The 26,617-nt window shown below is 39.4% G+C and overlaps 1 protein-coding gene across 4 annotated transcripts in view; it reads left to right on the forward strand.

Annotated features, from left to right (window-relative positions):
• INPP4B (inositol polyphosphate-4-phosphatase type II B) overlaps positions 1–26,617 on the forward strand; it is a 622,734-nt gene that overhangs the window by 348,787 nt on the left and 247,330 nt on the right. For all 4 annotated transcript variants that reach the window (XM_075860411.1, XM_075860409.1, XM_075860408.1 and 1 more), the window contains one exon: positions 15,269–15,348. In XM_075860411.1, the coding sequence (XP_075716526.1) occupies positions 15,269–15,348 (80 nt within the window). The remainder of the gene's footprint in view (positions 1–15,268; positions 15,349–26,617) is intronic.

Genomic DNA, 26,617 nt, shown 5'->3' on the forward strand with positions numbered 1-26,617 from the left:
CTCCTACATAATCTGATCGGCGCTGTAATGTAGATAACAGCAGTGGTTTTTATTTTGAAAAACGATCATTTATTAGCAAGTTATGAGCAATTTTAGATTTATGCTAATTAGTTTCGTAATGCCCAACTGGGCGTGTTTTTACTTTTTACCAACTGGGCGTTGTGAAGAGGAGTGTATGACGCTGACCAATCAGTGACCAATCAGCGTCATACACTTCTCATTGTTCCAGCCCATTGTGCAGTGAAAGAAGCTGGGCTGGAACGATGAGAAGTGTATGATGCTGATTGGTCAGCGTCATCCACTCCTCTGTACAACACCCAGTTGGTCAAAAGTAAAAACATGCCCAGTTGTCTATTAAGAAACTAATTAGCGTAGATCTAAAATTTTTCATAATTTGGTCAAAAATTATTGTTTTTCAAAATAAAAACCACTGTTATCTACATTACAGCGCCAATCACATTATGTAGGAGATAGGGCACTTATAATGTGGTGACAGAGCCTCTTTAAATTCTTGTTCCTTCTCTCACTGTGTGTCAGCCTTCACTGTAATTTTGGTATTTTATTTGGGAACCAGGAAGGTCAGGATGTATAATGCTAAAAAAAAAAATACTACTCTGAAAAGAATTGTGTTGCAAAACATGGCATCATGTAAGGGCAACAAAAACTGAAATACCAGAGTATAAATCATAAATCACAGCGGCGCACGTGCAGGAATTCCTTGTGCCATTGTAGAGGCTACTTAATAAACTTCTTGATGGAATTTTCCTTTAAGAATAGGTTAGTCTGATGGTCCTAGATAAAAAATAAAGTACAGAAGTGCATATTGCATTTGGTATCTACAGTGGCCATGCTGGTTCTGGGGAAGACACTTAAGTCTGATTTGCATCTGATTTGTGAATATAATATTTATATTCCGCAGTAGAAATAGAACCAAAACCTTAACATAACTTTTTACAATTCACTTTACAAGATCTAACCTCTGTAATGATAATTGCCTGGTGTTGGTGCTAAAACGTAGTATAACGACAAAATAATGGCAATCGTCTTTTATAAAATCACACAAAATAGTGCCGGCAATCGCATTTGGGCCCGCAAGAAGTATCCCTTTTCTGCTCATTTCACTATAACCAGGTCTTCTTTCTTTAAGAACTATTCGCAAAATAGTCGTAATCGTTCCCACTTTCCTGCTTTTCACTAGAAATACCATTAACTCGGTCTAAGAGCTATCATCATTTAGTGAATATCCCCCATAATCCATTTTCTGATAGCAGGTAGAGGTAGCAAAGTAATGCTGTGAGACTTCCTAAGATGTAATAATTACACAGTGCGATTCAGAAACTGGAGCTATGTAAAGGACAATTAAAGTCTCTGGTTTCATTGCTGATTTGATTCAACGATTGTAAATGTTCTGTTGCTTTCTTAAGTATTCTGTATGTGCATAATAATACTTAAAGGTTCATAAAGCAGAATGTGTGTTATGATACGATGCCCGGAGTCCAACAATTGCTATGCAGTAATGCATTGCAGGAAAACAACTCATAAATGGTAAAGAACATTTTCTTATATTTCAGTATACAAACAATATAAAATTTGCTGTTCAGTGAGCCACAAATCTAAAGTAAAAGTTGGTTACTGTAGGCTGAACTTTGCTAAATCTACCCTTTAAGTGTAAATCCACCCAAAGTGATCTTCTGACATGTCATAGATATAGATAAGATGATTACATAGTGACAGTAAGCTTTGACCTTCATCATTGTCACAAAACTATAACATGCCAAACCAATTCAGCACTGCTCAGAGATTTCCATAGAAGTTATCTCTACCACATAATTTAACCACTTCTAGTCCACCTCATGTAAATTAACAGACCAAGGGCTGATTCATCTTCTGCTGTTTTTCTATGGTACTACACACCCCTGCCATCAAAAAGATTCCCTGTGCATAGTTGGCTTGGGAGCATGCAGAGATGACGCGAACTGTGTCTACTCTGCATCAGGGATGGACACAGACCGCTAAGTGCCATCGTGCAAGAACAGTACATAGGCCCTTGTTCTCCAATATTTCACCATAAATCACTCCCTTACATTAGTAATTGTGAGTCATAAAATTCATTATCTCAGGTATTTACATGCAATCTATTAGACAGAAGAAGACGACTTTAAGGTGACAGTGTGCCCCCTTACCTATTTGTGCCCCTGTGAAGCTGCACAGGTTGCACCAATGGTCCATCCCTGCTCTGCATTTTGGTGTATATAGATTAATGGTAACCGTGATCTAATGGAATGTTACGATGAGATAACTGTTATCAGTGTCCTGTTTATAGGGACAGCAGGAAACACAAAGATCATGTGTTCAAATGAAACCTGTGCCCCCATGGTAAAATAAAGAATTTAAAATAAATTAATTAATACATAGAAATATGGATAAATAGGCAGGGGGCGTGGCAAGCCGCGGACTTGAGCAGATGTCTCTACACGGAGACTACTGAGCCTTCAGCTAATTTCTTTAGCCATCCCATATCTAAACCGCTACAAAACTCTCAAAACCGATTGGTTCTTAACGAGGGCCTCATGGAGATCATTTTGGTGCGTGAATTGTGGCTGCCCCGACTCCTTCACGTCCTAGATTTTTGAGACAACCCGGCCCGCGAGAGGAGATCATTGCATCAGAGACAAAGCTCACAGGCAAAGACTATCCTCCAGAAAGGATAGGAGATGGCATGGATTATTAATCAGCATCTTGTACAGTGCACTTGGGTGCACGACTTGAAGCCGTCCCAACTCCTCCGCATCAGGAGCCTAGCGACACGAGGAGAATCGCGGCCTAGATTTTTGTGAAACCCGGTCCGCGAGGGAGACTGTTACACAGGAGACACAATTCACAGGCCATCCCTTCAATCATCCCATAAGGATAGAAGACCGCCTGACAACAGACTCTCAACCTAAGCACTATACTCACCAGGATACCTGGAAGCTGACCTAGCCCAGGACCGCCACACTCCGCCATTCCAAAGTCACATGAGTGAGAGACTCTCTCCATCATAACCTTTCACTCTGAAGTGTGATACCTCAACAAGCACAATTGTCGCCTACATATGCATAGGAAACTGAGTCAAACCAACATTTGTTGAACTAACCCCTACCCGCTTTGGCAACTTTTGACCTTCCTGACAGAGCCTCATTTTTCAAATCTGACATGTTTCACTTTATGTGGTAATAACTTCAGAATGCTTTCATCTATCCAAGCGATTCTGAGACAGTTTTCTCGTGACACATTGGACTTTATGTTACTGGCAAAATTTGGTCGATACATTTAGTATTTAATTGTGAACAACACCAAAATTTTGTGAAAAGTTGCAAAAATTAGCATTTTTCTAAATTTAAATGTATCTGCTTGTAAGACAGGCAGTAATACCACACAAAATAGTTGCTAATTAAGATCCCACATATGTCTACTTTAGATTGGCATCGTTTTTGAACATCGTTGTATTTTTCTAGGACTTTACAAGGCTTAGAACTTTAGCTGCAATTTCTCACATTTTCAAGAAAATTTAAAAATGCTATTTTTACAGGGGCCAGTTCAGTTGTGAAGTGGCTTTGAGGGCCTTATATATTAGAAACCCCAAATAAGTCAACCCATTTTAAAAACTTCACCCCTCAAAGTATTTAAAACAGCATTTAGAAAGCTTCTTAACCCTTTAGACAATTCACAGGAAAAGTAGAGGTGAAATTTACAAATTTCACTTTTTTTGCAGAAATTCATTTTTAATCAATTTTTTTTGCAACAAAGAAGGTTTTATCACCGAAATGTATTTATTGCCCAGATTCTGCAGTTTTTAGAAATATCCCAAACGTGGCCCTAGTGTGCTAATGGACTAAAGCATCGGCTTCAGAAGCAAAGGAGTACCTAATGGATTTTGGGGCCTCCTTTTTGTTAGAAAATATTTTAGGCACCATGTCAGGTTTGAAGGGCTCTTGCGGTGCCAAAACAGTGGAAATCCCCCAAATGTGACACCATTTGGGAAACTAGACCCCTCAAGGAAATTATCTAGGGGTATAGTGGGCATTTTGACCCAACAGGTTTATTGCAGAAATTATTGGAAGTAGGCCGTGAAAATTAGAATCTACATTCTGTCAAAGAAAATGTAGGTTTAGCAAATTTTTTCTCATTTCCACAAGGACTAAAGTACAAAAAGCACCGCCACATTTGTAAAGCAATTTCTCCAAATTTAAAACAATACCCCACATGTGGTCCTAAATGGCTATTTGGACACATGGCAGGGCTTAGAAGGGAACGAGCGCCATTTGGCTTTTGGAGCTCAAATTTAGCAGGAATGGTTTGCGGAGGCCAGGTCGCATTTGCAAAGCCCCCAAAGGGCAAAACAGTGGAAACCTCACACAAGTGACCCCATTTTGGAAACAACACCCCTTGAGGAATTCATCTACAGGTGTAGTGAGCATTTTGACCCCATAAGGGTTTTATAGATTGTATTAGAATTGGGCAGTGAAAATAAAAACAATCCTTTTTTTTCAATAAGGCGTAGCTTTAGCGCAAAAATTTTCAATTCCTCAAAAAATAAAGGCAAAAAAGAACCCCAACATTTGTAAAACAACTTCTCTGGAGTACGGCAATACCCCATATGTGGTCATAAACTGCTGTTTGGGCACACGGCAAGGATCAGAAGAGAAGGAGCGCCATTTGGCTTTTGGAATACAGATTTTGCTGGATTGATTTCTTGGAACCATGTCGCTTTTGCAAAGCCCCTAAGGTACCAGTACAGTGGAAACTCCCCAAAAGTGACTCCATTCACGAAACTACGCACCTTGAAGAATTCATCTAGGGGTGTAGTGAGCATTTTTACCCCACAGATGTTTCATAGATTTTATTAGGATTGGGTAGTGAAAATAAAAAATATCCTTTTTCTTCAATAAAACGTAGCTTTAGCTCAAAAGTTTTCGTTTTCTCAACAAATAAAAGAAAAAAAGAACCACATTTGTAAAGCAATTTCTCCTGAGTACGGCAATACCTCATATGTGGTCATAAACTACTGTTTGGGCACACAGTAGGGCTCAGAAGGGAAGAAGCGGCATTTGGCTTTTGGAGTACAGATTTTTCTGGATTGATTTCTGGTCGCTATGTCTCATATGCAAAGCCCCTGTGGGACAAAAACAGTAGAAACCCCCCCACAAGTGACCCGATTTTGGAAACTACACCCCTCAAGGTATTCACCTAGGGGTGTAGCAAGCATGTTAACCCTGCAGGTGTTTTGCAGAAATTAGTGTGCACTCGATGTTGCAGAGTGAAAATTGAATTTTTTTCCATAGATATGCCAATATGTGGTGCCCAGCTCGTGCCACCATAACAAGACAGCTCTCTAATTATTATGCTGTGTTTCCCGGTTTTAGAGTCACCCTAAATGTGGCCCTAATCTTTTGCCTGAACTATCAACAGGGCTGAGGATTGAAACAGTACCATGCGATATTGAGGCCTAATTTGGCAACTTACACAGTATTGGTTCACAATTGCAGAGCCTCTGATGTGAAATAATAAAATAAACCGCTTAGAAGTGACCCCAATTTGGAAACTACACCCCTCAAGGCATTTATTAAGCGGTGTAGTGAGCATTTTCACCCCACAGGTCTTTTCCATAAATGATTGTGCTGCGGATGGTGCAAAGTAAAAATTTTAATTGTTCCCTAGATATGTAATTTCAGTGGAATATATGTCGTGCCCAGCTTGTGCCACTGGAGACACAGACCCCAAAAATTGTTAAAAGGATTCTCTCGGGTATGGTGATGCCATATATGTGGAAGTAAACTGCTGTTTGGGCACACTGTAGGGCTCAGAAGGGATGGAGCGCCATTTAGCTTTTGGAGAGTGGCTTTTGCTTGGTAGTAGTTTTGTTTGGAGTTTTACTGATATTTCAGTTTATGCCCCTGATGTACTCTGCCCAGCTCACAGGTACCCCCTCAATATAGTCAGGTGGTATAATAATGGGGTAAACCATAAAAGAATCCATAAATATTTGTTACGCTGTGAAGCAATCCTTTATGCACAGGTCTGTGTCTCACTGATAAATGTCCTTTCTTATCCACCTTTTGGTCCATACTCCGCACCTTTGCAGTTTGAGGAATTTAGCTGGGAATTGTTGTCCTGGTATAATACGGGTGCCCTCGCTTCTAGCCCTCCCCTTCCTGGTTCCCTAATTTTAGGGCCTTGATAAATTGCCCCTTGAAACAGAAGAAATGTTCCCCTCGGGCCGGCACAACCGCATATTTTTCTTTCCTGACTTATTGGAGCCTTAACTTATTTTATTTTTTTCATAAACGTAGTGGTATGAGGGCTGTTTTTTTGTGGAACGAGCTGTAGTTATTATTGGTACCATTTTGGGGTACATGCGACTTTTTGATCACTTTTTATCCTTTTTTTGGGAGTCAAGGTGATCAATTCTGGCATCGTTTTTTTATTTATTCTTATACAGCGTTCATCACACGTCATAAATTACATGTTAAATTTATTCTGCGGGTCAGTACGATTCCGGCGATACCTAATTTATAGTACTTTTTTATGTTTAACAACTTGTATGTATTTTTTTCTGTCGCCAAGTTGTAAGAGCCATAACTTTTAATTTTTTTTTGTTGACGGAGCTTTACGAGGGCTTGTTTTTTGCGAGACGAGCTATAGTTTTAATAGGTATCATTTTTGGATACATGCGACTTTTTGATCACTTGTTATTTACATTTTTGGAAGACAAAGTGACCAAAAAACCAGCAATTCTGTCATTATTTTTTAGGCTGTTTTTTTACGGCGTTCACTGCCCGGGACAAAATAACATAATATTTTTAAAGAGCAGGTTGTTACAGATGCGGCGATACCAAATATGTATGGTTTTATTTATTTTTTTCAATAAGAAATGACTTGATAAGGGAAAAAGGGCGATCGTGTTTTATGTTGTTACAACTTTTATTTTTACTTTTTTTTTTTTACACTTTTTTTTACACTTTTCTTTAGTTCCACTAGGGGACTTGAAGGTCTAACTGTTTGAGTGATGTTCTAATACACTGCACTACCTATGTAGTGCAATGTATTAGAACTCTCAGTTGTTCACTGACAGCAAGCCGATCAGGCTCCGGTTCCAGTCGGGGCCTAATCGGCTTCCTTAATGACAGACAGGAGGCCATAGTTAGGCCACCTGTTGCCATAGTAGCAGTTGGCATCCTTGCCATCGCATGGCAGGCTGCTGATTTGCTACAAACCACTAAGATGCAGCGATCGCATTGGATCGCTGCATCGAAGGGGTTAATGGCAGGAACCAAAGCTAGCTCTGGTTTCTACCTTTACAGCGGGGTGTCCGCTTTAACATACAGCTGACACCCACTGCTCATGATGCTGGCTCAGCTTCTGAGCCGAAAGCTGAGCTGGCGCCATCTTGCCGATGGTACCGGAAGCCTTTTAGACTCCGCCGGTGAGCGGGGCATAGGAGGCTACCATTGCTGGCTGACCGGGAGGTCAGTATTAGGCCTCCGGTTGCTATTGCAGCCACCGGCATCCCAGCAATCACGTTGCTGGGGTGCCGGTGGCTAAAAACTCCTCACAAGCTGATATCTCTATTGAAAGCAGCATCTGAGGGGTTAATCGGCCGGATCAGATGCTAGCTCCGGTCCTGGCCGTTTCCTCAGGGTGCCAGCTGTAACATACAGCTGGCACCCGGCGGTGATGGTGTGGGCTCAGCTCCTGAGCCCGCACTATCACCGTAACGTAATGGTACTGTGCATTGCGGGAAGCCCTGCCCGACAGCGCCGAACATATACGGCGGATGTCGGGAAGGGGTTAAAGGGCCAGTGACCCGAAATTGTTTCCTGATCAATTGAATAGCGTTAATACTGAAATATATAGAGCCCATAGATCACTCGACCAAAGCCATCTCCTACAGATCCTCCAGGAGATGTAATTTGCAGAATCTTGGTCTATAGAATCAAAGACTGCATCATACAAAAAAGTAGACTTTCTGAGTATATCTATTACGAAGATTCAAAAATGTTCACCTTCCAATACTTGACACCGTGTACTCTTTACAAACGGAAACTCTTGAAACCCTTCACGTCTGCGTTAAGACAAAAACAGATCCAATTTCGCTTGCTCTTGCTATTCGGTCTATTAATTTCCACAAATCGGAGAAGATTTACAGTCAGAACCTCGACAGACATCCGAAACATCTCTTCTGAATTGGACATCTCCCTAGAAGACCATCCTAATCTGGAAACAATAAACAGTGCATCCCATCTCCAACACATCCCTCAACCGCCCCAATCGAAAATAGTCCACACGCCAAAGAGTCAAAAAATAAGATGCCGTCTACACAAAACCCCTCTAGCCTCATCGTCGTCTGATCCAACCTGTCCCCAGAGGGAATCACACAGTTCCCATCCTGATCCTGTGGATATAAGAGGATGTAAACAGATATATAATCTTCAGTGACCTATTTTAAGTTTAAACAGGGATGTTTTTATACATTCTTTCTTTTACAGTTGGCTATACTGTTAATCCGATTCAGACTTACACATTTGTTTAACACATCACAGTGCTTAGAATGATTGTCTCAAATAATGTTACAGGGGTTATGTAGAGATGGTTTTATATACCTTTGAAAGTTATTCTTATCCTAAGCAGTACATACTACTCCAAGTAGTATTTGAGTGCTATTTTAGCTCAGAAGAACATGTACACAGATAAGTCACAGTTTACTTTTCAGTAAACCCTTTTTAAATAGTTTATGTAACACGTCTTATGTGTTCTCTCTATAAAAGTAGTCTACAAGTTATGTGTGGTCTAGACAGAATCACCTGCCTAACACACCAATATCTTGTAGAGAGATCATGCCAAACAATGTTATTTAGATAGTATGAAAGGTCAAACATAGCCTCCCTCACTAGTCACACTTATACTAGTCGACACATTCTACTTTCGGATGCATCTGCGGATCGATCTCGTGTGGAGGAGAGTACGCATGGATCGATCCTTTCCTGTACATTTTTTCACGTCTAGATAGAGTTTAACCAGCACAGTTCTACATGTTCTCTCGGTGTTGTTGATCTATGTCGTTTCACCTGCTCTTAGATCGTGGTTTTTAGACATAGACAAATTTGAACCCTAGACTCATATCCTGAAAACAATACTTTTCCCCTTTTGAATTTTCTCTAGTACTTCACCACGTTATTTGACGTTGTTCATTTGAATAAGATACACCGACCTTGTACTTCTAGCTATGTTTACAATTTCACTTGCAATGTCTACTTTCCCTACAAACCCTATCCTACCCTCAGTTCTACAAAATTGAGTGAGGTAAAACTGCTCAAATTTCCCACACCACAATATCATAATGTCTAGCTCTCTACCATCCTGGAAAATAGTATCCTACAACGTCAGGGGTTTAAATTCACTGGTAAAAGATCACGAGTTCTTGTTTATCTTAAAAAAGTCAAAGCAGATATAGTACTATTACAGGAATCTCATTTAAGAGTTAATAAATCCCCAGATTTCCACCATACGCAATGTAATCAATGGTTTCATTCACATACCCCGAACAAAGATTTCTGCGGAGTAGCAATAGCTCTTGCCAAGCATGAACCTTTTGTTTTGCATGACACTCTTTCAGAAAGTGAAGGAAGATACATATTTATTAAGGGTCTCTTGGCAGGTTCAATGGGGACCATAGGAAATGTCTATGTGCCCAATACTAGTCAAGTCTCATGGATCCCGTCAGTCTTAGAAAAAATCTGACCCTTTGTTGAGGGCATATTTCTGCTAGGAGGGAATTTGAATATTACCCTAGACCCAAGCTTTGATTCTTCAACAAAAAAGTCCTCCCTCTCTCACAGAGCGCCTTCCCGCATTAAAAAAAATCTCTTCGCTCTCTCTCTTTAATTGATTCCTGGAGACATATGCATCCATCAACAATTGATTATACACACTTTTCTTCTTCACATAATTCCTACCAGAGACTTGGCTATATGTTCTTAGCTTTATCAGAGGTACCAAATATTATATAGGTATGAATCCTCACAACTGTACGTTCCGACCACTCTCCTTTACTCCTTCGCACCTAGTTATCCCATAACCCTTATGAACCGTTTTAACATCACCTAGAATTTTTACCCAAGCAATATTACAAATGTACACCCAACCGACAGCCAGAATACAAATTAACGTCACAATGTCACCCTATTTCCAAATACTAAATGGAACTAGACAGGGTTGCCCACTTTCCCCACTACTGTTTGTTCTAGTGATGGAGACGTTAATTCAGAAAATCAGAAATCACCCTGACATAAAAGGCATTTGTGGACGACTTACTCATCATCATGTCCGATCCGGTTAGAGAGTTTCCGGTGGTAATAGATTCTATAGGTCTTTGACCACCTACTAATTCACCACCTACGATCAGGTGTCAAACTATTTATCTCACCAAAATGGAGATCGACTCAAATACCCACGACCTCACAATGGATTAATAAAAGCACATTTTCTACATTGAAGCGACTGCAGCATTATCCAAACGTTTCTCAGTAATTATGGAAACCTTGGATCTCATTCTGCACTTCGAATCCATTTCTAACTAATGTACTCTCTCCTCTCCTAATGTACCCCCTCCCCCATCCCACTCAACATTTCTCTGTGTTACGCCTGACGCACACGACCGTTGTGCTACTCGGGCCATTTTTGACTGCATCTCAGTGGCATCCAATATTCTTTACGGACCGATAAAATCGGGTCCATGAAAAATTATCTGCGTCTCCGATCCGAGGAAAGATAGGACATGTTCTATCTTTCCTCAGATCACTGACGGGACTCGGCGGGCGCACACGGTCGTGTGCATGAGACGTTAATTTTCCTCAAATAAACGTTTGTAACCTCACTTCTACAACATTTGTTGTACTTGAAATAACGTGTTAAAGTTCATACCATGATATATTTAAAAAATTTTACATAAAACTAATGTTGATAAAAAAAAAAGATGTCCCAACATTCTGTACATGGAACTATGGATATTGTATGTTCTTTAAATTTGAAAAATAACAAAAAGAAAATTAAAAAGAAAAGAAAGATAGATAGTAAATTGTAAAAAAAAAAGAATCGAAGGAAATGGAGATAGTAAAACAAATCCACCCCTAAAAAGAGTGTTCATCTCTGCAATCACACACACACACACACACACACACACACACACACACACACACACACACACAGATCGGCGCTGCAATGTAGATAAGAGTAACGTTTTTATTTTTAAAAAACTAGCATTTTTGGCCAAGTTATGACCATTTTTGTATTTATGCAAATGAGGCTTGCTAAAGTCCAACTGGGCGTGTTTAAAGTAAAAGTCCAACTGGGCGTGTATTATGTGTGTTACATCTGGACATGTTTACTTCTTTTACTAGCTGGGCGTTCTGACGAGAAGTATCATCCACTTCTCTTCAGAACACCCAGCTTCTGGCAGTGCAGACACACAGCGTGTTCTCGAGAGATCACGCTGTGTCGTCACTCACTTCCTGCCCCAGGTCCTGCATCGTGTCGGACGAGCGAGGACACATCGGCACCAGAGGCTACAGTTGATTCTGCAGCAGCATCGGCGTTTGCAGGTAAGTCGATGTAGCTACTTACCTGCAAACGCTGATGCTGCTGCAGAATCAACTGTAGCCTCTGGTGCCGATGTGGCCGACACGATGCAGGACCTGGGGCAGGAAGTGAGTGACGACACAGCGTGATCTCTCGAGAACACGGCTGTGTCTGCACTGCCAGAAGCTGGGTGTTAACGAACAGAAGTGGATGATGCTGATTCGTCAGTATCATACACTCCCATTCCTAACGCCCAGCTAGTAAAAGAAGTAAAAACGCCCCGATGTACGCACATAATACACGCCCAGTTGTACTTTTACTGTAAACACGCCCAGTTGTACTTTTGCAAGCCTCATTTGCATAAATACAAAAATGGTCATAACTTGGCCAAAAATGCTCGTTTTTTAAAAATAAAAACGTTACTGTAATCTACATTGCAGCGCCGATCTGCTGCAATAGCAGATAGGGGTTGCAAAATCTGGTGACAGAGCCTCTTAACATAACCAGGCATTAATACGTTTATGTTATGCAGATTGTGTGTTATAAAACAAACGTCAACTACCCCCAATTATAAATCTGCGCCTTCACTAAAAAATGTTTGTACTTAAATGGTTATCACCCATGTACAGTGGCTGCATCTAAGGGGGAGATACATGTAAAACTAATCTGGGGTCTTTGTTCTCGTCACTATAGAGACGTTACAATTCAGGGAAGTTATTAGGCATACAGACTCATAAGATAGAAACAAGAGACGACCCTGTCCGAAAGCTTACAGTGCTCATACTGTAAACTTACCAGCCACATGTCATCTAAGGAATTTTTAAATGGAGAATTAATAGAGGGGGGTTCCAATTTAGGACCCTCCTCTATCCGCCAACGCAGACAGTGGTTACAAAGAGCGTCTATTCCTTTGAAAGGTGCAACACGTGGACTTCAATGGGAGCTGTGTAAGTCTTAATTTCCCCTGCAACAGTGCTATATGGAAATTGACTACATGCTGATGCGTTCCAGCACAGATTAATGCTTGGGTATAAGCAGCGGGACACTCTGTGATCAGCTTATTATTGGACCCTACTAACAAAAGAGATCCATAGCCAACAATCCCGTTAAGAAATAATTGTTATGTATAATATGCATATATATACTGTGTGTGTGTTTGTGTGTGTATATGTGTGTGTGTGTGTGTCTGTATATATATATATATATATATATATATATATATACACACACACAAACACACACACACATTTTCCTAGGCATTGCCATAGATACCAGAATTAAAAATCCAATTGTTTAGGTTTATAGTATGCGATTTAAACAGCTTAATATGAAATAAATAAATAAAAAAGTACAGAAACCCTACAGAAATGGCCTTGGCTGGTTTGTGATATGTATCGCTTTCTTTAGCAGCCATTTTTTAAGAAGTACTCTGCACTTGTAGATGGCAGGTAGCTTTGTATGTTACAATCAGCAATATAATACAGCTAATCTCCTTTGCATAATATATTGCGATATTCAATCCATCAAGGAAGCTGCTTAAGTACAAAATGCATACTACAATTAGGTCCTTAGGATTGTTATAGCACTTTTGCATTTCCACAGCAATATATCTGAATGCGAACGTCAAAACTTCGGTGAGAGGCCGAACCAATTTCTTTGTCCTTTGATATGACAGTCAGGGATTGTGCATTTTAAAGTGAGGACTGATTTTTGTAGCGATATGGGAAATCCATGACATTAGATTTGTATCTCTTCTATGTATGATAGATTAAGGCCTCATTTACACGAGCGTAACATACGCGCGTGCGACGCGTGTGCTTTTCATGCGTGTCGTACGCACCTATATTACTCTATGGGGCAGTTTAGACGATGCGTGAATTTTGCGCAGCGTGAGTGCGTTGCGTAAAACTCACGACATGTTCTATAATCGTGCGTTTTTCGCGCATCCACGCACCCATTGAAGTCAATGGGTGCGTGAAAACCACGCATGCCGCACGGAAGCACTTCCGTGCGAACTGCGTGATTCGCGCAAGAGCTGTCAAAAGGATGAATGTAAACAGAAAAGCACCACGTGCTTTTCTGTTTACAAACATCCAAACGGAGTGTCAAATTAGAGATGACCGAACCCGGCAAAAAATGTTCGGGTACGCGACGTCAGGAGACAGTCACTGCCCACGGTGCTGAAAGACTTAAACTGTTTCAGCACCATGGACAGTGACTTTCGATCACAATATACATATACGTGTAAAAAAAAACAGAAGTTCGGACTTACCGATAAGTCCCGGCTCCTTCCTCCAGTCCGACCTCCCGGGATGACAATTAAGTCCAAGTGACAGCTGCAGCCAATCACAGGCCAAGCACAGGCTGCAGCCAATCACAGGCTGCAGCGGTCACATGGACTGCCGCGTCATCCTGGGAGGTGGGGCCGGATGACAAGAGAGGGACGCGTCACCAAGGCAACGGCCGGGAGACCGGACTGGAGGAAGCAGGCAGTTCATGGTAAGTTTGAACGTCTTTTTTTATTCACAGGTTGGTGTATATTGTGATCGGCATTCACTGTCGAGGGTGCTGAAAGAGTTACTGCCGATCAGTTAGCTCTTTCAGCACCTTGGACAGTGACGGGCGTCGAGTAGCCTCATCTCTATGATGGCGGCTGCGCGAAAATCACGCAGCCGCACATCATACACGGATGACACACGGAGCTGTCAAGTGCCTTTTGCGCGCGCAAAACGCAGCGTTTTTTGCGCGCGCAAAACGCACACGCTCGTGTAAATCAGGCCTTAAAGAGGTTTTCTGATTTTAGCCGTTTATGTTATATCCGCAGTCTGTTAAGTGGCTTACTTGGCTGTTTCCATTATTCCTCGAGACTTGAATAGAGAGAATCACACACATAAGAACCCCGTGTTCTCCCAATAGATGGTGGTTATAGAGGTTGCACCTTTATGGCATATGTAATATATTTCATTATTGGCATACTATTTTCCATTAACATTTAATATATGAAAACCCCTTTAAGAAAGGAGATTACAAATAATTTATAATATAAACTTAAAATAATGGCTCTCAGAAGAGATGTAACATTTTACCCCTCACTCCAGGGATTAGCACAGCCTACACAGAATAGCAAGTGACAATAGGAGCATGGAGGTTCAGAGTTGTCACCTGAAAATTACAGCATCTGTTGCTAAGCAACAGTCCAAAGAGGATGGGCGGTGCTTAGTGTAAAAATAACCAAAAACATCCATTGAGGAGTCTTAGGCTATGTTTACACAGAGTTTTTTTTGCATTTTTATTTCCGTCTGGAATTTTGAGGCAGATTTTCATCTGCCTGCACGCCGTTTGACCTTTTTTTTTTAACGGCGTTTTTTTACCATAGTCCAGTGAACTTGTGTGTAGGTCATTAAGTATGAATATCATCATAAGATGGTTGATAGAAGCCACATTGATACTTGTTCTTAGCTTATCTTACATCTGTTCTGTTTGTATAATGTATGTTTGTACATACGGTTAGTTTACCTTCAATAATAGGAACGATCTCCTATTTCATCTGTGGTGAAGTAGGTCATCTTTGTAGTGTAAACTCGTTTGTTAAGAAAAAAACCGTAATATAATTCCAGAAATAATCAAAGATTTTTCTCTTTTTCATCTCTAGAAGAGTTTCCTGGGCTGCAGCACATTCAAAGTGAAAGATCTGGTCAAAGCAAAGGAGCAACCATTGTCTCTCAATCTCAAGTAGGTATTTTCTTGCTTGACTTTCCTTACGTATACAAACTGAGGTAATCTCTTCATATCTTTTTTGTGTTTATTACTAAATTCTGTTTAAAACTAGAGTAAATTGAGTTTCTTATTTAAGAAATAAGCTTAAGCTGTTCATACATATTCATTAAGTCTTCCTAAATGAACAATTTTGACTATTTCGGCTGATGTTTGTTTCAAAATTTTACGCAAATTATTCATTATGGATAATGTCAGCTAAAAAAATGTTTAGGCATGTTGAAAGTTTTTCAGACAGTTGGGAACATTTTTTGCGACCATGTCCCAGATCTGCCAATACAGTATGGCATATTGATGGTCGAATGACCCCTCACACGATTGATTAGCCACAAATCTGTTGTGATTGACCATATTTACAAGCGGTCAGTATGTTAATACTTTGCAAAGCATATGGGATGATATAATATGGGTGTATTTTATTTTATCCGGGGTGTTTTTAATCAAATAATATATAATGAGTGTTGTTTGTTGAAATAGATGGCCATAAAAGTAAATTGTCTGGGCATTTTTTATTTTACATTTAATGTAATTTTTGTTGCAATGAAAAAAAACAAGTCAAGTGAATCAAAGTGGCACAGACATATTGTATATAAAATGTATATGTGTCACCAGCAATGGTGCCCCCCTCCTCTTCGCAGACGCAGATAGAGAAGGTAGGAACCCCAAGGGAATGAAACGGGGGAAGCGGATACGTTAACTCCTGTGTTTTGAGATAGCGTTGTAGCAGCTGGAATTTGACCCCATTTTGATTTATGCTTTGGGGCTCTGGCAGTACAGACATCAAATTGTCCATTCCTTTGCATGTCAGATTATAGGAGTTTTATTGTATTGTATTCTAAAGTCAAGTTTTATAGTTTTTATTTGTAACTAGTATAAGTATGGGCTGTCTTTTGTGTTTCAATACACAGATTATATTTCATTAATTCAATGTTCATACTTCTCCAGGGCAAAATGATATATGATTATATAAACAAATACACCTCCATAATCATACATTTTTATAAACCAGATCTTCCATTATCCACGTATGGAATGAGGTATATATATTTTATTGGAACTCATCACTGGGCAGCATACTTTATAGAAAATGATGGGTTCTATGGATTGTCATCATGCTAATAAAGTCGCTGACAGCTAGAGCATGAAACGGGGAGCCATCCTAGATACCGAAGGAAGGGGAGAGAAAGAAAGTAATGATATCGTTTATATACATACATTCTATGGAGATGAAATGATTCATAAAATGCAATCACTTGTCCCATACTTTAGACATGATTTTCCATCTTTTTTCGATAGAATTTCTTTAAGTCAACAGGTATTTTAATGAAATGGCATATAAACGATATAAAGAGATTTTGGCAAACAGAAAATGCTACTATGTCTTTCTTCTATATTGATCTTCTATCTAATTATCGATTTATCATCTATCATATTCCTCTGTTCTTTTGTTCTTGCATCAATGTGTATGCAATGTAATGTGTAGCGTATATTTAGGTAACTCCGTTCATGCTGTAGTTGGCTTCATGGAGAACAGAAACGATAAGTAAGTCTGTGCGGAAAAATGTGATATCTGCTATTAAGCGCAGTGGCCTTAAGCAGATTATATCCATACTACTTCATCAGCATTGACATTCACACCAAAACACTAAAAGCAAGGTATCTTGATTATTAGTCATTAACCAATAGTCCAATTTTTTTTAATCTCATAGTAAATTTGTACAACCAAACAAAAAGTGGGTATATCAGTGATGTCCAGTGCCTGGGAATAAACCGGTACTATAAACTGAGGGAGAACAGCGCCACAATAGACACAATAGCTGCAAACAATCCACAGCTGACACAAATAAAGACATCACCTAAATCTATTCCATACTGGAATAGACTCCAAGATATATCATAATGTAGCACTATATGCATACAGTAGATATCACACTATAAAAGTTTTTCTGACCCTAATCGCTATTGAACACTTAATATTCATTTATGCAAATTCCTGACCAACAATCAGTAGTTTGCATTCCCATAATTCCTTGCACACCAGCACTGCGGAGGCAAAAAACAGCTATACACTTCCATTTAAGTGAGCACGGTCACTTACTGGTTAACACTGCAACTGTCGGTATGACACATACCACATAAATATCTGCATGAAGATTGAATGGCCTAAAATACTTATGTAGTTTACACACACACACACACACACACACACACACACACACACACACACACACACACACACACACACACACACACACACACACACACACACACACACACACACACACACACACACACACACACACACACACACACACACACACACACACACACACACACACACACACACACACACACACACACACACACACTTAAAACGAATCTGGTTTCCTCTGAAATTGACTAAAGGGCTTGAGCACACGGTCATGTAGCCACATACAGAGCTGCACTGTCTCCATGTACTGCCATATGGTTCAAGGAAACATTCTGGGGGAGAATACCACAATACATATGGTGATATGGTGTCTGATATATGACATACCATTATTTTTTAGGCTCCCTTAGGGCTCATGCACACAGCAATATTACGGCTCCATTATGAACAGAGCCGTAATAGGGCTGCCATAGAAGTGTATGAGACGTCTCCTGTATCTACGTATGCGTTTGATTTCATACAGAGGCATATAGAGCTTGGGAAAAAATAGTTGCATGCCCCATCGGAGTCTTTGTGTGTATGATCCCTTATGTGTATGTTCCTTTAATTTAATTATACAAGTGTATTGTAAGCTCCACTAAGAGGAAGAACAAGAATTACTGTTAGTATATTAAGCGTACATCACTGCAGACCAGATCTATATAAATATAGATAGTAAATAGTAGCGTTTTTATGTGACTTTGACTAGTTTAGAATTAAAGAAATTCACCTGTAAATAAACGCCCTGTCTGTTTTTAAAAATTGTAGTAGGTGAGAACGAGAAGTATAATGCATAACTAGGCAGGTATAACATTCACGACTCAAGGAGAATTGGACAAATGTCCCTGTGAGAGCTGAAATGGCAACACTGTTGTTGTCACCCATCTTTCCCAGATATTACTAAGAAACAAAAAAAGGTCAAATTCAAGGACTCATATTTTTCAAATGTCTTTTATTTTATTATTATTATTTTAGGGGAAAAGCATTAAATAACTGTATACATGGCTACTTTAAATAATAGATGATGTTAAAGTTGTAACATAGAAGTGAGTCTTGTTAACAGCACTAAAACATTAATTTTCTGCTAATATACTTTTTTCTTTTGCTCAAAATCCACTTCAGATTATGATAAAAATGTAGTGTATATAATCTATATCCTATGTGATGAAATACTTATACATTCTGACCATGCAATATGCTGGGGAAAAACAAGGACAGGACATATCTCTTCTAAGAGCTGGATGCCTGTGTGAATAATACCCAATTTGAACTGCTTACTTTTATCGCTGTCTGGACATTTGGGGTTCAGTCTGGGTCATCCTCATTTCACGTTCTGCAGTGTAACGAAACAAAAACGAACCAATATTCTGTATTCTATTCTATGTCTCAAAAGGATGATAACACTTTTGCTCTTGGTACATGTTATTCTAGAAGCACAAGCCAAGGGTGTAAATAGAAAGGGCAGACAAATCAGTGTTAGAATCTGAAGCAGTCTTTGAGAACTCAAGAGAAGTTACTGTGTGAAAGTCTTAAAGGAGTCAATTGCTTGAATAAAATAGTTTCCCAGAGACGGGAATTAGGACAGGGTACAACTTTCTAATATACGCCCCGTCTGCACCCATCTCTGGGGTTATAATGGGAAACCCGTAACGAGTTCTGCAACACGTACAGTATTTTCTGAGGGACTAAGTTAACTGCCGCATATATCTGTGTCAATGCAGTTGTCCCTGTGACTACATTGGGAAAACCTACAGAGAGCTGAGGAGACGATCTGTGTGCATGTCTGTGATATTAAAAATGAGAGGAATAGTCCTATATCAAGGCATGTTCACGAATATAAAGGTGGGGGTCATCTGCTCAATCACGTTCCCTGCTATCAAAGTAGTCTGGTCTAGTCCTAAAGGGGTATTGAAATAGAAGGGTTTTACAGAAAGGGCTTTAGTGGATCTATAGATTAAGATCCGCTAATCCTCCTGGTCTTAATGAGACCTTATCCTTATATTACTACCTGCGAGAGGGAACTTTCAGTCTATGACTACGGAGCACCGTACCATTTCTGTTACGTTATTTTTTAGTAAGTTAGATCTTGGGCCTTGGTACCTAATGCTGTCTTCTATAGAGTATAATGAATCTGCATATATAACATTCCCTCTTTATTCTCATGATTGAATATACCTAGATCACTCCTGCCTTTTAGGATTCACATCAATTGATGCTTACGTTGAGATTCCAGTGTCCCAGTCTGCCACTTATCTCTGGTAGACTGGGTATGCGATTTATTGTAAATCTATATGTTTAAAGTAAATCGGTTCTCCTATGGGCTTTTCTCCGAGTGCCTCATTAGTGTGTGCCTTAATTGTATCATTCATAATGGAGTGTAGTCCGTTTGGTATTTGGTCACTGTTTGTACTATGGAGATGTACCCAATATCTAAGGGAAAAAATTGTGTATTTATGTAAATATCTACACTATAATGTGTCTGATTCCATCTCTTATTGGTATGGTGTTTGCATCGACTGCGGTCAGTAGCGGGGGTTTTCTGGTAATCATTTTTTGAAGTGACATGTTTAGGTGCACCAATGTCACATGACTTTTTGTCACATGACCCTTACTTTTTTTCTCAAAAAAAAAAAAAAATGTTGTATCTGATAAGGTAACGTGATTAGGAGTGAGAAAATAATCTGTATCCTGTTATGGAGAGCGATCATTATCAAGGTCCCACATTACTTTTTAATCATATGACACAGACCGCTCTAGCCTCTCCTGACCTGACAACCGGTGCTTCCTTGCACTCAGTGCTCATAGTATAGTGGTTACTATAACACCATATTACCACAGACTGACACGAGAGGAGGGGGTGTGTACTTATAAGTCAGAGCCATTCCATTGGATTGTGTGGGCATGACACCGTGATGACTCACACAGGGGGATGTGTACCTAACAGATAGAGCCATTAAATTAGTCTATGTGGGCATGACATCGTTAAGACTCACACACGGTGGGGGGGGGTGGTGTACCTAATATTATAAGCTGTGCCGTTGTTTTTTTTGGCTTAACACTGCAATAACTCTCAGGCCGCAGCTGATTTTCTGGTTTTGAATGTTCCAACATCCAAATTCCCCTTCAGTAGTGATTACAACTGCTCATCATCGCGACCACGCGGGGAGAGCAGTAAAACATCTACAGTGTTCGCAGTTTCTCCTCATGGCTACCATGTTGCTATTTGATGCCGACCGCAGCAACATGGACCAGGCATTTTCACTCATCAATTAGGATTCCCTGATATGTAACAGGATACATGCTAAGTGCTGTTTCGGCCCTCATGTAGGGGTTTATATCATATATCCCTTTTCTACACGTCCATATGACTAGAGATGAGTGTCTGCTGGTTATTGCATACAGCAATGTTTCACAAAATTTTGGTACACTGTTACTTTTTTGAAGTGTGTTTCAATTGCCACCACTTTGCGCCTTGTGTCCATGGGAATATATCAATCCTCAACATTAATCTGTTGCCATATATACCATTTTGTATTATAGAGTGCTGCAATTTCTTCTTCTCCTACTGGAATACATGTTGTGTTATAGCCCCCTGATGAGCCAATAAGTTTGTGGAAATGTGTTGGGTTTGTTTGATTCATACAAATAATTTTTTACGTGTTCCTATCGGCATACCATATTCTTTTGCGGGTTTGTTTGACTCGTAATAATTCTGTTTTACATGATTCTATCTGCATACTTTATCCTCTTGCATCCAGCACAATATCAGATTTCTGATTGCTTCTGTGTACTAGCTGGTATAGTGAGAGAAATACACTGAAGTTCGCACCAGGGCGTTGCAGGAGGTTCCAAAGCAGAGCCGTCCCTTTTAAAGGCGATTACGCTGATGTTTGTAGGGCATTAGTCTAGGAATTACCAGGGCTTCTACTGATGTATAGGAAGAATGTAGAGTAGAATTTGTATTTCTCATGGGTTACAAACTCTTATTATGTGTGATGAATAAAAATCACCCATCCTCCATTGTATTACTTAATATAGAGTTCCAACCTGCCTCTGGAAGTAACATCAGCACAAGTACTGTGCATCGGGAGCTTCATGAAATGAGTGTCAATGGTTGAGCAGCTGCATACAAACCCAAGATTGCCATGCGCAATACCAAGCATCGACTGGAGTGCTGTAAAGCACACTGGACCATGAAGCAGTAAGAACTTTCTCTGGAGTGATGGATCATGCTTTACAATCTGGCAATCTGATGGCCGAATCTTGGTTTGGCGGATGCCAGGTGAACGCTACCTATCGGAATGCATAGATCCTTCTATAAAACTGTAAGACCATTTAGGGTAGGCCCTTTTCTGTTCCAGAATGACTGTGCCCCAGTGCAAGGTTCATAAAGACTTGGTTAGATGAGTTTGGTGTGAAGGAAAGTGGTCGATTTAATGGAACCTTGAAAATAAATTTTCCTTGAATTTCTTAGAGCCTCCAAACTATCTATCTATCTATCTATCTATCTATCTATCTATCTATCTATCTATCTATCTATCTATCTATCTTGTGACTTTTATTATTCCCCCCCACCCCCATAGATTTTTAGGGTTTAATTCTTGTTTTCACCATACATAAAGTTTAAGGAAAATGCAATTATTCACTTTTAGTATTTTGCTACGATGGGTCAGAAAAACCGCTAGCTCTTTGATATAATCCCCTATGGTAAGAAAGCAGTAAAGTTGGAGCCGAGAAGTGCTTTCAAGATTCAAGATTCAAGATTGCTGCACTCATGAAATCATCTTTGCTCATTAAACCAGCCTTCTCCTTTTCTGTTCAGTTTGATTGAAAACTCCTTGAAAGAAAACTTTTGAAGGGCTGCAGACAGGAAATATTTTGGCAGCTCCCTTTTTACCCAATATTGTAAATTCTAATTTGCCAACTCAATTTTATATCAATTTAAAAGTCAAATCATTGTCAGTTCTTTAGTCTAATTAGCTAAATAAGTTCTAAATCTGTGTTTCTTTTATTTGTGAATTTTTCAGTTGAGTTAATTTGTCGTTTGAAATAGATGTCAGATCAGGATAAGAAATTCTTCTATAAAGTGGAACATCACAGGCTTGTAAGTGAATAAAATAAGATTCTTTCTTCTATTCAACTAAAGCAGAGCCAATTAGTGTAAGTTATATAGTATTATATCAAAGGTTCTCTTTTCTCTTATATTATCTTGGTATGATCTCTATGTGCAAGGGCACATTATTATATTTTAGCCCGTACTTAAGCTGCAATGTCACCATATAACAGTCTACAAATTATTATTTACATAGGATTAAGATTCATGGGCGACCACGGCATCTACGTGGCCACAGAGGGATAGGGATCCCTCGGACAACCCATCTGTGCCCCGCGATAAGTTTGCGGGGCGCTTAACAAAGACACTTAGGCTTGCCATGACTACCAAAGCATTCTATAAGCAATCAGTGGATCGCATTTTAAAGTCCCCTAGTGGGACTAAAAAAAATAGTAAATAATAGTGTAATAAAGTTTACTAGGAAAAAAAAGTGCTCACAGTAAAAATAAAAACCTCAAAAAGTGGTTGTATTTAGCAAAAGTGTAAAAAAATCAACAACCCACATATATGGTATAGCCGCGAATGTAAGGGCCCAAATAATGAAGTTAACATACTATATAATTTACAAGATGAACGGCATAAAATAAATGTGAAAAGCAACGGCACAATTGCTTTTTTTTCTATGCCTCCCCAAAAAATCTGAATAGTTAGTCAATTAACATATATGTACACCAAAATGCTTCTACTAAAAAATAATACTTATTCCACAAAAAGCAAGCCCACATACAACTACATTGATAAAAAAAAATTGCCTATTGGAATGCAGCGACATAAAAACAAATTTCATTTCCATGAAATGTGTTTATGTGGAAAAGTAGTAAAACATAAAAAAAACTATACGTATTTGGTATCACCGTAATCATACCGACGCACAGAATAAATGTAACAAATTATTTATGCCGCATGGTGTCAATTTAAAATGCAAAAAACTATAGTGGAATTGTTTGTTTTTTTTTATTCCTCCACTCAAAAAAAAAAAAAGTTAAAGCCTATGTAAACCTTTGAATGGCATTTATATTATATTATATATATATATATATATATATATATATATATATATATATATATATATATATAAAAGGTCAGTCATTGTGATTAGTGCAACTTTATAAATAGTTTTTAATAAAAAATATTTTTACTTTTTGAGATACAGCTGCTCTGTATTCTCTATACAGAACAGCTGTATAGTTTGCTAAATACTTCTCCCGTCTGGTCCGCGGTACTGACCGGTTCAGTGAAAGCGGGTCTCTGACACACAGGATCCACCTGTTACCCATCACATCTAAGTTCATAAAATGTTGCCTTTTAAAAATATGACTCGTCCTAGAAAAAAACAGCTCTAACACACTCCGTTAATGGAATAAGAATGTAATTGCTTTTAAAATGTGGCAACACAAAAACAAATGGATTTAAAAAAAAAGTATTTTTAATGTGCAAAACTAGTAAAAAAAAGAAAACAATATTAACTTGGTAACGCCGTAATTGCAATTACCCGCAAACTATAGTTAACATAATTTTTACAGCACAGTGAATGCTGTAAAAACTAATCTTAAAAAACAATGGCGGAATTGCTGTTTTTTTTCTACCCCCCCCCCAAAAAAAAACATTGCATAAAAGTTTTTAAATACAGTATATGTACCCCACAAAATACAACTTGTCCCGCGAAAAAAACAACCCCTCACACAGCAACGTATTCATTAAAAATTTCTGGAACTCGAAACGCTGTCATAGAAAAAACTGAAAAAATCATTGCGTAATTATGTCCCAAAATGGCAGCGTCCTGACGGCTAAATATGTTTAGCCACATCATCAACACAAAACAGAAAATTAATGTGGAACACAGAAACACCTAATCACACTCTGTCAGGGACAAGTGAACACTGCTACTATACAAAAATCAATATAACGAATACAAAAATCAATATAACCAAGAGAATATAGTACTGATTAGACACAGGCAGAATAAACAACTAAATCCAGTGACTCACAGGTGACATCTTCTCTAATTGGTGTTGTTCACTTAGCTTTTCTTCTCTATCTGTCCAAAATCGCCATGATGATGTCTCGCGAAGACCCAGACATCTTTGGCCCCTCGGTTTGACATCCCATCCTTACCCTCTATAGCAACACAAATTCAGACCCCAGAATAAATGCCTAAATTAACCCTTTCCCTGCCTAGGATGAATATCATACGTCCTGGCATTAAGGCACTTCAGTAGCCAGAGACTTATTTGTTATTTTCTTATTACTAAAAGCTGTAACTTAGACTAGATTGTAGCTAGAGCTGCAATCCAGGGCCTGTTCGAAAGCTAATATTCTAGCTCTAGCTACAATCTATCCTGAGTTAGGGCAGGTTGATATGGAAACTGAAAATATTTGCAGCTCCCATTTAAGCCTGTGTGGAGGAGGAGAGGGAGGCAGGCAGAGGTACATGCTGGCAGCATGCATGTAGATATGGCTGTAGATGACCCCAGGGGGAGGGGTCGCATGAACTTTTCTTCATGTTATTGCCCCCTTTATTATTTAGAGAGCATACTTACACTTTCTGTCACATACGGGGGTCTTTTTAAAAAAAAATAAAATAAAAAAGGAATCAGAAGATGAGCAGTATCTATATTACTCCTCTGCGGTTAATTCGGCCGCTTGACTCTACAACCCAGAACATTTACCAGCATCTGTCAAGACAACTGCAATCATTAGGTTGTCTTCTTTCAGGAAATGTATAGGATTTAGAGGTGCACTAATTTTTAAGGCGTGTAATCCCTTTACTTTATAAACTGTAAACATAGGCATAAGTGGTATGTATGCACATATTAAACTTTTATTTTAAAGAGAACCCTTCACCTGCCCATACATGTGCAGTTGAGTACAGCATGTAATAGACAGGGCTGCACAAACCCTTGGACAATTTAATTTTTTTCCCATCCTCCTCCGTTATTTAGATAACACTGCCATTATATTTGGCGCCCGATATTTAAATAACCCCCTGAACTGTAAATGGGGCGTGTAATTGGCAAGGGGGCACGTATCATCGCTGTGACAGTGTCCAACCCACTACGGGCAGTGTCACAGCAAAAGCTCTCGGCAGCCAAGGACAACAAGACTGTGTGATCTCGAGAGAGATAACACAGTCTTGTCATCCTTGGCTGCCGAGCGCTAAAGAGTGAGTGAGAGTGTTCCTCTCACCCACATGCATGCGCGCACAGCTCCGATGCCGCTGCCGAAGATACTCCCGTCGCCATTGAACAGAAGAAGAATTCACATTCTTCTCCTCTACTGTTCCGTGGTGGCGGCAGAGCAACGCGTGTGCGCACAAGCTCTCACTCTCTTCTCTCTATCTCTGTGACACTGTCCGTAGCTGATTGGACAGTGTCACAGCGATGTTGCACGCCCCCTTGCCAATTACATGCTCCATTGACAGTTCAGGGGGTTATTTAAATATCGGGCGCCAAAAATAACTGCACAGATATCTAAATAACGGAGAAAGATAGGATTTTTTTAATAGTGAAACAGGGTTTGTACAGCCCTGCCTATTAAATGCTGCACATGTATGGACAGGTGAAAGGTTCTCTTTAAGGATGTGTGGTGTGTCTAATTTTCTGCTTGGGTCTTACAAATATACATTTTTATGCATTTTTTTTGGGAAAATTACACTTGGACACAAAATTTCATGACAGTTCTTGTGTGTACAAAATGCTGAGTGGCAGTTTGACAATGTGCCAGGCGTCGTCTTTCAGAAAATATATAGGTGCACTATGAGGGTTTAGTATGATTTTTTATTTTGCAATTTACAATTTATTTGTACATGTCAAAAGTGAAAAAATCGTCCTAGCTTCCAGAGATGCAAAATGTCCAAAAAACCCTGGCAGCTAAAGTCTATGGGCACCTTCTGGGCCATGTATTTGTTTTTAATTGCATTGGCT

This window comes from Rhinoderma darwinii, chromosome 1, assembly GCF_050947455.1.
Source record: "Rhinoderma darwinii isolate aRhiDar2 chromosome 1, aRhiDar2.hap1, whole genome shotgun sequence".
NCBI lineage: Eukaryota > Metazoa > Chordata > Amphibia > Anura > Rhinodermatidae > Rhinoderma > Rhinoderma darwinii.